General features: G+C 40.1%; 1 protein-coding gene and 1 pseudogene across 2 annotated transcripts in view; both read left to right on the top strand.

Moving 5' to 3' along the window:
- Positions 1 to 1112: 1112 nt before the first annotated feature.
- On the top strand, positions 1113 to 2738 carry LOC148775567 (uncharacterized; annotated as a pseudogene).
- A 171-nt stretch (positions 2739 to 2909) lies between these two features.
- The window catches only part of ARHGEF12 (Rho guanine nucleotide exchange factor 12), a 165650-nt gene continuing 154963 nt past the window's right edge, over positions 2910 to 13596 (top strand). For both annotated transcript variants that reach the window (XM_055423223.2, XM_055423224.2), the window contains exon 1: positions 2910 to 3107. In XM_055423223.2, the coding sequence (XP_055279198.2) occupies positions 3076 to 3107 (32 nt within the window). In that variant the 5' untranslated portion in view covers positions 2910 to 3075. The remainder of the gene's footprint in view (positions 3108 to 13596) is intronic.

The following is a 13596-nucleotide window of genomic DNA, read 5'->3' on the forward strand; positions in this document are numbered from 1 at the left end:
TCCCTGTGGAGTGTGTTCTGCCTAAACTGGTGTGACTATTGTGAAGGTCTTCTATACACAGACTCTAGAACGGTCTAGAGCTACTAACAGCTATAAAGAGGGTTTCGGGGACTTTTTTTTTTTTCTTTTCTTTTTTAACCATGAGAGCTTTGTGCCTGAATATAGAAATTTTCATTATTAAAAAAAAAATAGCTCTGGAGTGAATAACCACTGGCTTAATTAAATCCTTTGCTTACCATCTTCCGAAGATTTCCCACAGCAAATGGCCTCTTTGCTCACAGCTAGAACTTTGGGTCTGTTTAAGTTTGGAAAGATCTTGAAAGCAGCCTGCCAAGAGGTTTTGTATGCAAGGAAGAGAAGGTGAATTAGGAAACTTTCCCAGTTTGTTTTATTCCTGAAGCTCGTGGAGTGAGGCATTCTTGAAGAAGGAAACTCATTTTAAAAATGCACGATTTGATGAGTCATTGGGTCCAATTAATTTGATACCCACGCTGTGAAATTGTTGGAATCGGGCAAAAAAAATATTTAGTACGTCTAAAAGTTTGCGGATAAGGTTTGAATTTTGGTCGTTGTGTACAGAGTGATGAAACTCTTTACAGTTATCTATGGAAAATGTGCAATTTAATGAACAGTTTTCAGGACAGAATTATCACGCTAGGGCACACCAGCAGGTGGCAATGTGTCCTGGTCTGATCATTAGGAAAGTGGCTTAGAACCCTATTCTGCTTCTATTCTTTCCCAAAATAAACATTACAAAATTAGTTGGCTGTGCCCTGGACTTAAAAAAAAAAAAATCGAGCAATAAAGAGTCATCTTTGGCCTCTGTTTATCTTTATCTTTTTTTTTTTTTAACCCAGTTCTAACGTCAGCCTTAGCTCATGCATCTATTCAGGGATAATGATCCTTTCATGCACTGTTGCGGACTGGCTTTTAGAAACAGCATTGCTAAAAGGTAATTGTTTCCTTTCTCCACATCCACTGTTTATTAGATTTGCTTTGCCACTTAATTTTCACAAAAAGGTTAAAGACCCTTACCCACCAATACAGGTTTGAACCCGAAAGTCTGAAGATGGTTGTATGAAGAGAAGCCACTTCAGATGTTTGCAGGCGGAATGGAAGAAATATACTGTACATGGTACTTGAATCGCTACAATCCTGAGTTACGCAACCATAAAACTGGATGGGTGTCTAAACCTACTACCTAGTAGGAAAAAAAAAACATACATATTTGGGAACTCTTCAAAGAGAATTGTAATGTAACAGGATAAATAAACTGCCCCCCTCCCCCGCTCCCATTTCTTTCCATGCTTGTTAAGCCGCTGTGGAAAGCACCGTGCTTGCTCAATTTGGCAAATAACACATTTCATTTTGCCAAGGCAGAAGCAGCCTAAAAGCAACATTATACGAAGAAATCCTGGCTCCAATTCCCAAACTCTGTCTCCCCATTCCTATACACTTCCATCCTCCAACCCTCTGCCGGCAGCCAAGACTTTTTTGCACGGAAGCCCCTGCCCTGGGCCGAGGCCAGCAGGTGCCCCAGGTGAGCGGCCAAGGCCGAAACCTCTCTCTGCTGGGGTCTGATTCACCAGAGAGCAGCGGGGTCCGGGCAGCCGGACCTGAGTTTGCTTCCGTTCGCCAAAAACAGTCTGTGCGTGTTATCAGAAAAGGAGAACAAGTATGCTCCCTTAAGGAATACAAGTTTCTAGGACAAGGGGGTGAGTAATTTCCAGAGAGCCTCCTCTCTCCTCAACTCCTCGGGACTGGGGGCGTGCTCTCTGGGGGAAAGCCGAGTTAGTGCAAGCTAGACCCCAAAGTAGCAACCTCCGGCATTCGTGGGTTCCCTGGGACAACCTCAGGTTGGCGCGTGGGGCTCTCGGGGTCGCACGGTGCCCACCTCCTTCTGACCCCGCAGAACTACTTTTTCGCTCTCCCCCCGGCAAGACTGCGGCGGAGGCGTCCGCGGGGGGCGGGCGCGGGGTGGCGAGAGCGGGGGGCTGGGGCCGCCCCGCGCGCCGCGGAGGGATCCCGGGTGAGGCGGCTTCCCGAAGTCAGAGGGGAGGAGGCCAAGAAAAGTCGGCGGGGGAGGGGCAGGGCGAGCGCTCGCGCTGGATGCGGCCGGGGCCGGGAAGGCAGAACCGGAACCGGAACCCGCGCGCGCGCCTGCGGCTGTCGCGCGGCCCCCTCCACCGCCGGCGGTCTCCTCCGCCCGCCGCGCGCGCTCCCGCGAGAGCCCCAGGACCCGGCGAGCCGGCCCTGCGCTCCGAGTCGCCGCAGTCGCCGCCGGCCTGCCGGGCCGCTGCTTCCAGGCCGGGTCGGACGGGAACCTCCCACCCCTCGCGGGAACCGCCGCCTACCGGCGCGTCGGGGAGGAGCCGCCGCCGCCGCCGCCGCCTTCGCCGACCGCGGAAGAGCCCGGGCCTCCGAGGGATGGGGAGCAGCCCGCGGGGCTGAGAGACCAGGTTCCTGTCACCTCCGGCTGTGCGACCTCCTTTCCCGGCGCTCGTGCCCGTCCCGGCGTCCGGAGCCTGGTGGGGGGCGGCGAGGACGACGAGAGGGGTCGCCCGGCTCGGGGCCATGGAGCCGCGCGCGGCTGACGCGGGGCGGCCCGAGACGCGGCCGAGACCGCGGCCACGAGCGGCTGGCAGCCCCAGATAGAAAGCAGAAGCCAGCGGGCCCCGGCTCGGCGGCGGGGATTTGCAGGCCCCCGAGACCCCGACGAGGAGCCCATCCTGCCCCGGACGGACTCCCGAGGTCCGTTCCCCGCGCGGCTCGCCGACTTCCATCCGTGACGAAGTTTACTCCGGCGCTTTCCCAAGGATCGCTGCCTAGCTTTAGAACTCGCCTTCTGGCGGACTTGCTCGGTTTGTTTTGGGAGATAACTTGCTTCGCTCCCACCCACATCCCCTTTCCTTGACCCCTGCCATTCGGACGTTCTAGATGACTGGATGGAGTTTTGAGTTGGACTCTGGTGTCCCCTACGGAATCGGGCCTGATCCCGGAGCGCTGGGGGTGGGGTGGAGGTGTTACTGTAAAATGCAAGTTGGATAAAAGGAGGACCTCTCGCCAAGGGCCCCAATGAGTGGCACACAGTCTACTATCACCGACAGGTTGGTATGAAGCTCCCCCCTGCTCTTAGCCTCCCTGGATGGGGCCCGACCTAGCAGGAGAGTCAGGATTGCCGATTGCCTTTGCCCAGTGAAGTTGACAGGCATCCGACGGAGGGTTGTTTCCGAGCTCTGCAGTTAGTCTGGGGTTGCTGCCAAGTTACCCGGTTGATTGAATTTGGAAATTTTTTTTTTTTTCTGGAGAGAAACTTTTCCAGAGTGTCGGAGGAGGGGTAGGTAAAGCCACGATTGTGTTTTTCTGTCCATAGTGGGCATTAGGATTCAGTACTGATCTTGGAAGCAGAGAAAGGTCATTTTGGGTGAAGGTCAGCGCCGGAGGTCGGGTGGGGTATTGGTCCCTCGTAAGTTTAACTCCTGTCCTGTAGTTCCCTAGACCCTGTTCTGTTTGTGAACTTCATTCTGAGACTACCGCATGATGATTTATGAAATATCCTTGAAACATTGACTTGCACAGTGTTTATTGTCTAATAGTTTTCCAGCATGTTGGAATTACCAGTAAGTCCCAGTCTCCTGGTGGGGACAATATCAAGGAACTAAAAAAAAAAAATCACGGCGGGGGAACATTATGGAGCTTGATTTTAATTATTGCACTTTTAGGAGTTCATTTTCCAGAAACGTTTGCATTTAAGGGGTGTAGGCCTAAGCGAATTATGTAGTAGAAGCTGGCAGGTGGATTTGTTGAGTTGGGTCAGTCTTTTACAGTACTTACCTATGTTGCTTGGTGAATTGAGCTAGACCATTTGTGGTTTAAGTGAGTTTCCTTACTCTTTAGAGTTATTCTTTGCAATATTTAAGTGATAAAAGCATATTCCTTACTACATGGTATTTTTCAGTGTAACTAACGTTGTATTCAAGTCCCAAGTTTCAGTGTTTTTTTTTTTTTTTGGTCGGCCTTCAAACCATTACATCATTAAAAAGAAAAAAAAAAAAGATCAAATAACAAGTCAGGGAGCAAAGAAAGCATTTTGAGAAGTGCTTCTGCAAAAAGTAGTTGAATTCCCTAATAAGAGAGTTTCAGCCAATTGTAAGACTCATTTGTTGATTTTAAAAGGGCCAAATTCCATTATCTTACCCTAACAGCTACTCCAGAAACAGAATTTCCTGTTCCTGTTGATGCTTCCCAGTATCACGTGAATGTTCACCTAAAAGATTCTATTAAATATTTAAACTATTTATTCTTTGTTTGTGTATTTTTTTAAATGCATTTAATTTTCAACTTCTCCAAGGGTATATTTAACATTATCAACAATGCTTATTTTGATTTTTTCTGGTTATTCCCATTCCTTTTCCTTTCAGGGTGTTTTGCCTCTGAGAAGCCACTTTCATGGGTGTGTGGGTACTTGTGTTCCTGGTTCTCTCAATTCTTGCCTTCTCTGTTGACCCTGGAGACAAGTCTTAACCAGGAACTAATACGTTGGTAGTTCTGTAGAAACAGAACCTTGGATCACCAGCTCATTCCACTTGAAAATCACCTAAAGGCCCCCAAGTAATGATCTTTCCTTCTTTGCTTCTGAGAGATTTTCTTCCTATTTCCATTATGTTGGAAAGAAAACCTTGGGATTTGTGTTGCTTTTTATAACTTAGATGAGATATAAATGTACAGTAAGCATGCAGTTAATGCCTGTTTTTGCCAGGCACTGTGCTGGGCACAAAGGATTAAAAGATGAATATTCTAAGGTGAATCTACAGATTGGTTTGGGTTTAATATTTACTTGAATTAGTTCAGGAACTGCCTAATTTCACATACTTTTTAAAAGATGAAAGACTTTAAAAGCCACTTAATTTAATGTGTCTTGGTGAGACAATTATGGATTCGTATTTCTTAGGAATTTACTACTAGTTTCTTTTTTTCCACCACAAGATTTATTCTTATGTGACCATTACTTTTTCTTTGAACATATCTTGCCCCATAAATTTGAAGCATCCATTGACTCTTAGAGTTGTCCCTGATTTGAATATATGTTGGGGTGAAATCTGGAAGTACTGGTTTAGTGTTATTTCTGTGCCAGGCTGCCTTAATAAAGTTACAAGTATAGAATAGTTCCCATCTTCTTCTCAGCCTACCTATTGCAGCCTCTTTTCTCATGATCTAACTCCAATGCACTCTAGGTACATTTTGCTGATTCTAGAGCTATTGGCAAATTAGCAGTGCCATTTTAAAGATCCTTTCAAGTTTGAAGTACTGTATGTGGTATGGCTTTGTTTTGTAGAGTGTGCAGACCCACCAGGCCAGCTGTGTGAGTTAGAGTTCTTTCATTGTGGTGCTTCTGACTACAGAGTCTGTCTGTCCTCAGTTGAAATCAGACTAGCTGGTTTTGGGCGTTGTTCTGTTTTGCAGTTTGTGGCAGGCGACACATGGCTGAACAAGATAAGAAGGGTTTTATTCTTGTGTTAGGGACGTGCTGGGGCTGGGATGGAATTCAGCTATGTTTGGGCTCTGAATGGTCACTTTGGAGACTCAGAATTCTGTTATATCCTGTTATTATTTTGCAGTTAAATTAACACATTTGTTTACTCTCCTTTCCCCCCTTTCATTCTCTACTCCTCAGGCACTCCAGCCCCCTTTTTAAAAGTGTAGTTATCAACTTAAAATTCAAACTATATGTTCATGGTAGCTATTGTTTTTATGTAGTATATTTGAATTGTTAAAAAAAAAAACCTAAACAGCTTATGAATACCATCCAGTGTCTTGCTTTGTAACTTCTATGACACCTGAAGATTATGTTTTTCAGCTTTTAGAACCAGCACTTGAAAAGTGGTAGAAATACCTGATTGCTGTTCTCCAGTTTGCATTGATTGCTGCCCTTAGTCCCAAAATAATCCTAATTGTTTCTAATCCTCCTGGATGCTTGTCCTCTCCCTAAGAGTTTAGGGGTCCTGTGGCAGTTGGAATTTCTTTTGAGAGATAAGAGAATGCTTTTTCAGTGGACTGAGTAAATTGTTTCAGGCTGTATTCTAGAACAGTGAATTTTCAGGGACAGTACAGGTAGGATTTTGCTGTAAAGGTCTTTGTTGAAAAGAACCTATGTCCTGTCTAGGACTGGTAGATTTTGTTGCTTTTGATTTATAGACAAAAGGTTTTTAATATATTGGCTTTTTTTTTTAAGCACTGTAAGTTCAATTTTTAAACTTGTTTAACTGAAGCAAGTCTTTTTGTTCTTTGTTTTTTTTTAAGAAGCAGCTTTTTAAAGTGAGTCTGGAAACCAGAGGCTTTATATGCATTTGCCCAGTAATTAACGTTTTCATTCATGATACTTTTTCTGCCAACAGTGCCATATAATAATGCTTTTGATTAAAATACAAAACAAAAATTCTGTATGTGCGCTGTTTTCAAGGCTGCCTGAGTCATCTGCAAGGTGAAATTATTTGTAGCATTCATTTGTAAAATCAGTCATTAGATAAATACTGAATTGAAAGTGGGGCCAGGATCACAGTGCTAGCTTTGTATTCACTTTAATGTTGTCTTTTCTTCTAGTTTTTCAGTTTAAAATCCTGATTCAGACAGGTATGCAGTAGTACTTTCACTTGTACAGTTTTACAAGAGTCAACATGTACAGTCCGAAGTAAATTTTTTTAAAAGTACAGAGCTATAGTCTTCTAGATGAGCAGCACATTTATAAGATGTTCACGTGTATTTAGTGAGATGATGAGAGAAGCTTTATTTGAATCATAATAAAAATATGTTAACCTGGTAATACCACTTAACACACTGGTGGTTTCATGAATTAAGTATGAATTGCCTACCTAACTGATAGGGTTGTAAAAGCAGCAGGATATTTTAACGGTTTTACAGTGGTAATTGGAGAAGTGCTTTTACATCATGGTTGTCTAACAAAGTTACTAGAAATGCTACTTATCATTTAATTGCTTATCTCCTAGGGATTGACCATGCCAGATTTTCAGAAACAGGGAGCATAATTAACTTCATTAAGTTTCATCCATTAAAACGTGGTGTTGATTATGTTTTAAAACTTCATTGAAAGGCATGGTCCTTTTCCTTTCAGTAGTTAAGAATCTTCAAAATAATGGCATTTGAACTGAAAATTTAAAATCAGCAAAATTATAAATGTTGTTGTTTCTTTTTGAAGAAAATACCCTGATATATGTAATGATATCCTATGGCAGTGTAGCTCTTTTAACATTTACAGTGTTTTCAATTCAGTGTGAGGCAGATCATCATTTACACTTATGGCAACTCATAGCATATTAAGATTATAAAATTGGAAAGGATAGATTCAAGATATGACCTAGATTTTCTGGCTTTCAAGTCCTCCAGATTTTCACTCTAAATTATTGTTTTTCCATGTATATTTTTTCTGTTCTGCTTCCCTTGTAACTTTCCAAGCTAAGTCAGGGTTGGATTTTTCTCTTACCGGATGCTTTCTAGTACCTTATCCATTCTAATTTTAAGTATCTCTAGAGGATAAAGCTCTCGTCACTTCCTCAGGAGACTGAACAACAGTCTTGATAGATCTTGTCGTCAGGAAGTTTTTCCTGATCTTTAGCACAGACTTTTCTTTTAAGTTGTCCTGTTACTTGTATACACTTGCTGTACTAAGCTAAATATTGATCTCCTCCCATTTTATGTTTATGTGACTGTAAATGGTTCAGACAGTTGTCCACCACCCTTTCCTTCCCCCCACCCTTAGTCTTTGCTGAGCCAAGTTGTATATTCTGTTGATTTGTGTCTGAAAGTCAGTCTGCTCCTCTTAATATTTTATTAGCTTTTCCTCAGTTGCTCATCTCGTGCAAAATGTTTTTTTTTTCTTTCAGTGCTGTCCTACTGCAAAGTGATAGTCTATATTTTATCTTTATCCATATTCTAGAAAAAGTTCCAGTGTGGTTTTACCATAATACAGGGGTCTTCTGTTTTCTCCAGGCATAGCCCAAAATTATAAGTAAAGAAGTTCTCAAGACCATTTTGACTCAGTTTTATTTTAGATAGTTTTTAGAATGGATATGGGAGATGTCACCATCAAAAAAACAAACAGATATATGCAAACAGCATAATTAGCAAATCAGCTAATTAAGCAATTGCTTCTGTTATAAAAGCCTTGTTTACAAAGTGATTCTTTCAAATAGGGAGCTCGCCCTAATGTGAGTTACAAGTATTATCAATTATGTGACAAAAATGTAGCAAACAAATGATAAGCCATCCCTGGTTGAAAATTAATCAGAATTGAGGATGAAACATCTCTGAATTCAGTAAAGAGATGTGGTTGTAGCTTTAACGTAAGATATCACTATATGGTGAGATGTATCTGTAAGTTGTTCTTTTTTCCTTTCTTTGTTTTTTACAGTGGTTTTTCAGTCTAACCTTAAAATTGTATGTCATTTTTCTGTTTTGGTTTTTTTGTGTGTGTGCTTGTGTTGCTTAACTTTATTTTTTCCTGTTATTTCCACTTATTAGTGAAAAGAAATAGATTTGCAATGATAAGCATGTTTTTCCAATAAGACATACTGTTATTAATATTGAAATAATGTTTTACTTTCTTAGCACTGTATTTACAAGAATTGTTACTAATGATAAGTAACAGAAGGAAAAAGTGGATATTTATATATACATACACACATACATATATATAAGATAGAGCTCTTGAATGTTGTATTAGTAGACCTTTATTGTTGATACCTAAAGTTATTTTAAATAGATGTCTTTGTTCTTTCGTGTTTTGCTAGTGATTTTGTTACCTCAAATATCAGAATTTTGGAAACAGGTGAGATTTAGGGTATTTTACTTTTTCTACTTAGAATGTCTGGAGTACCAAGATAGCCACAAAAGAAAGAAGTTTGTAAGAGTTTCTAACAGCAAGATAAACCTGTGAAGCTAATACCTAGAATAATTCTCAGCACTTTTATTTTGCAGAGATAATATGTGATGTGTCACAGGTCAGAGACTGCCTACGTTTTATAAACATACGTTACTGACTTTCAGTAAAAGGAGAAATATACTGTTTTCCTTACCAAATTAACATGCACCAATGCAGCTGACAGTTTAGATTCATAGCAAAACAGGATCTCTTACTAATTCAAATGCTGAATCCTGGTTTTTTAGGTCATAGTCACATGATAGACCTGGGTGGCTTCCCAGTGTTGAGAGATAAGCACATCTAAAGGCCAGTAAAAAATTAGATTTCCTGTCATGGGACTGTGAGGGACAATTCATGAAGAAATTGGGAATATATAAGAAAATCTGGTTTAGTTAATGTTTACTCTTATCCACTTGTCACACAGTTTTTTCTTTTGATGCCTTTTACAAGCATTTAAAGATAACTGTTCTGAGACTACAGTTTTGGTTAAATATTACATTTAAATGCTGATGTTAGGTTCATACACTCGAGCTTAAGGAGGATTTCATGTCTTCTGTGGATTCAGAAAAATGTAGATATTTGTGGTGTTGAAAAAATCAGCATCTGAATAAATTATATGTGAAATTGATTATGTAATGTAGAAGGTGACCATATCTCGTCCAAAAGAGGAACAAGTCCCCCAAATACACGTATACACTGAAATACATATAAGATACCTTGTGAAGGTGCTTGGACATAGCCTTCCATAGATTTTAGATGGGTTATCTGCCTGTGTTCCGACATAAGCTGATATGTTGTGGTTGCACTGTGCAGTCTTTGTGGTTTACTCAGAGGAAGTGGTTCTTGTGGGTGAAGGTCTGATCTTCTTAGAGATTGTTGGTGGCATATGCACTGTCAGCTTATTTCCTGTGTTATTGGCTGTTTTGGCAATACCCCCTCAGGGCAAGTACTGCTGAAGGGATATTTAAATGTTTTGTAGTGGCAGAATAGATGGTTATAATGTTGTATAATACCTACCTCCCAAGGCGATATGAGGGTTAAATTAATGTTTGTAAAGTGCTTTGAGATCCTAAGATGAAAAGAGCAGACATGTCCCTAATCATATTTGCAGGTATTGCTCAATTTTAAGTAAAAATTTATTCACATAGTGAAGTGTTGCTTTATTGGCCTTGAGACTTCTGTAACCATTCAAGTGTTGTTTAATCACCTCAAGAGTTGTGGTTGGAATGTTTTTCTTCTAATGCTTAAAAATATATTTACCCTGTATGGGTTAACTTAGAGGAGTAGATACCTTGTCTATAGTTAAGACTTGTCTATCCGTTCCGTTCCGTTCCATCGCTCAGTCGTGTCCGACTCTATGCGACCCGGTGGACAGTAGCCTACCAGGCTTCTCCGTCCATGGGATTCTCCAGGCAAGAATACTGGAGTGGGTTACCGTTTCCTTCTCCAGAGGATCTTCCCAACCCAGGGATCGAACCCGGGTCTCCCGCATTGGAGGCAGACGCTTTAACCTCTGAGCCACCAGGGAAGCCCTTAATATGGTTAAGGCTTATTCACCATGTTTGACGCCTAGAGTGCGCTTCTTCACCAGTTTAACTGGCCTAGTGAAATAATTGAGAGAATTTCCTTTGAGATCGGTAGGTGCACTACCCATGTACAAAACCCTATGTTTGCTTTACTGAAATCTTAAGATGAGCAAACTGATAGAATTGCATGTACTTACACTCCTAAATTTTAAAAATTTTGTTTTCACATATCACCTTTGCCACTTTAAAGAATTAACAATGAATGTCTTATTGGAAGAGACTTTCTTTAAAGCTCATTGCAACCAATTTTCAGATTCCTTAAGGATAGGAGGGTAGTTCTTACTCATGTTTAATTAGTTACTATTTGCTTCATTATATTTTTATTCACTTTTAATACTAAAAAGCATAAGGAAGAAAAAAATAGCCCAAATTATCCAGTTACCCAAATGATGTTGTTAAACACACTCATGAAAATTCAAATGATAGATAATATGATATAATAATATATAAAGTCTCCCTCTCATCTTAACTGTATCCCTGCACACCCTCTGGTTCTCAGACTCTCTCCTCAGAGGTAACTATAGGTAAGTTTTTTTTATGTCTGCCTACCTTTACAGTCTCATAAATATACCACTCATCATTTTAATATTCTTGGTACCTAACTTGTAGTAAATGTATCTATCAGCTTTTGCTGGGTTGTATTGCCATAGCAACACCAACAAATATCTGTGGCTTACAACACTAGTTAATTTCTTGCTTACACTGCATCTTGTCAGCTGTGGATTGATTGCAGCATTTTTGGAACCCTGTATGAAGGAGTATCCCCCATCAGTCCCTGGAATATGCCAATACTGTGGCAGAGAGAAAGAACAGGAAAACTGATGAAAACATACAGTGACTTCAGAAACTTCTGCTCTTTTGAGGTGTACATCATATCATTCACATCACATCACTCACATGTCATTGGTCAAAGTAGTAATATGGTCACACTCATTGTCATTGGGCCAGAGGTGTGTACTACTCCCACAGGTGGCAATCACACAGGTGATAATAGGTAGGTCTGTATAATCCTCTTAAGGAAAGAAAGGGCAAAGTAGTAAGACAGTCTGTCATCGGAGGTGATCGATAAATTCTTGTTAAATGGGTTGTTTTGAATCTGTGAAAGTCTTTATTTTTATGGACTGTTTCAAACATATACAGAAGTACAGAGAATAATATGATAAACTTCCGTGTTCCCATTGTTAGTGTCAAAAACTTTCTGTGCATGGACAGTCTTGGTTCATCTATTTCCTTTCCCTGCTTCTCCACTGGATTATTTTGAAGTAGTTGCTGGATATCATAATTTCAACTGTAAATATTTCACCGAGTATCTCTGAAGGATTAAATCTGAAGGTGTAACTTCTTTTAGTAAATTCTTACTGTCAGTAGTTGGAGATAATGATGCTATGGACTGACAGGTGTCAAGTAGGAGAGGATGTTCATGGAGTTGTATTTAGAATTTGACAGCCAGAAAGCTGTTTTGATTTTATTTTGAGTATTTCTGGAGGAGGCTTACAGCAGAATGTCATCTGTTTTTCCAGTACCTCCTTTCCTTGTGTGTGTGTGTGTAAGTGTGAAGCAGGTAATTAACCTCTGGAAAAAAATAACATTGCAACAGATTTGATTTGCAGGAGGTTTCATTTCACACTGAGCCTCTGTTGGAAAGACGCCAACTGAAAGGAATCCCAGCCCTTAATGGCTCTTAAGTCTTCTGGGAGTTCCCAGTTGCTGATGTTCTGTACTCTGGAGAAGAACATCAGAATCATTTCTAAAAATTCTGTATTCACCTATGCTGTTTGCTGTGCAGAGAAAGGTTCTGTCAGATCTCTAAGGAAATAGTTCTAAAACTATATAAAAAGAAGAAAGTGAATCTGTCTAATTTTAGCTTAGAAATAATTTAACTCACTCTCAGCTGCTCAGGTTAGTTCATCTGAGGGCCTTTTTAAAGCCTACATTTTGACTCACAACTTCATAGATTTTACTAGCATATAGTGTGAGACAGTAAGTTTACTTATCATATCTATGGTTATGGGAGTAATAGACATTATATTATAGATCTAGAATAGTCGGTTTCACAGGACATACTTGGGAGAGGGATATTATGTAACAGTGGGAAGCAAGCTAAACAGATGTAATCCCTTCAGTTTGTAGGTTGGCAGGTGACAATGAGTTGATCAAAGATGATTTATACACGCTAGTGAATAAATTGTTGTATATAACATGATGAAAATAGTTTATTTTAGGATAGTACTATCTGTGTTTTCTTATCTGATGCTTTTCACTGTTCATGGGAACTTAGTTAAAATGGTCTTTCTAGGTGTCCAAGTAGTTTTAGGTTTCTTTAATTAAGTTATATTGTTAATCTCATTTCAGAATCCATGTAGTGACTGAAGCAGAAACTTGTTTATCATTGACTTGTACATAAAAATTTTATTTAATTTTGAATTTTTCTTGGCATTGGATTGATTCTGGCTTTGGTTGCTTGGGGGCAGTACAGTCTGTTTTTAATAAATAAACAGTTTTTTCCCTATGGAGAATTAACTCTTTGACTTGCCTTTTCATGTTATATTTCTGTTGTATCATGTTAGAAAAACATTCATTTTTAAAGATAATAATTTGTTGGTCCCTTTGTCAGAATAATGGACTTCCACTTTGGTTGCATTTTAGTTGCATTTGTCATTTGTGCAATTTGGGGAAAGTTTTGTGGTTTCTTGTTGCTTAAGTATTTGTGTTTTGTGTATTTATCCAGAAGCCCTACATGGTCAGAATTCTTGAGACAGTGTTTGAAGGTAAATTGGGGGTATTAGTAAATAGATGTGAATAGTTAAAAAAGAGAGAGAAGGTTCTTACTATGCAGTTATTGCATAACAGGATACAAGGTATAATTTGTTTTCAAAAAAGGAATTAAGTAAAATATAGATAAATATTAGTAATTATATTAATTTTGACTGCCCTGGCAGAATTTTTTTGAGACTATTCTCTTTTTAGAGATTAAAAGTAGCTTTTAAAGGAAAGATATTTTAGCTCTTAATTATATATATATTCTAATTTTAATTTTTTGCAGCCTTTGTAAGAAAGGAATAGTAAAAGGGAACT

The sequence above is a fragment of the Moschus berezovskii genome, chromosome 14 (assembly GCF_049115385.1).
Source record: "Moschus berezovskii isolate FMDL1 chromosome 14, NW_MosBer_1.0, whole genome shotgun sequence".
Classification (NCBI taxonomy): Eukaryota; Metazoa; Chordata; class Mammalia; order Artiodactyla; family Moschidae; genus Moschus; species Moschus berezovskii.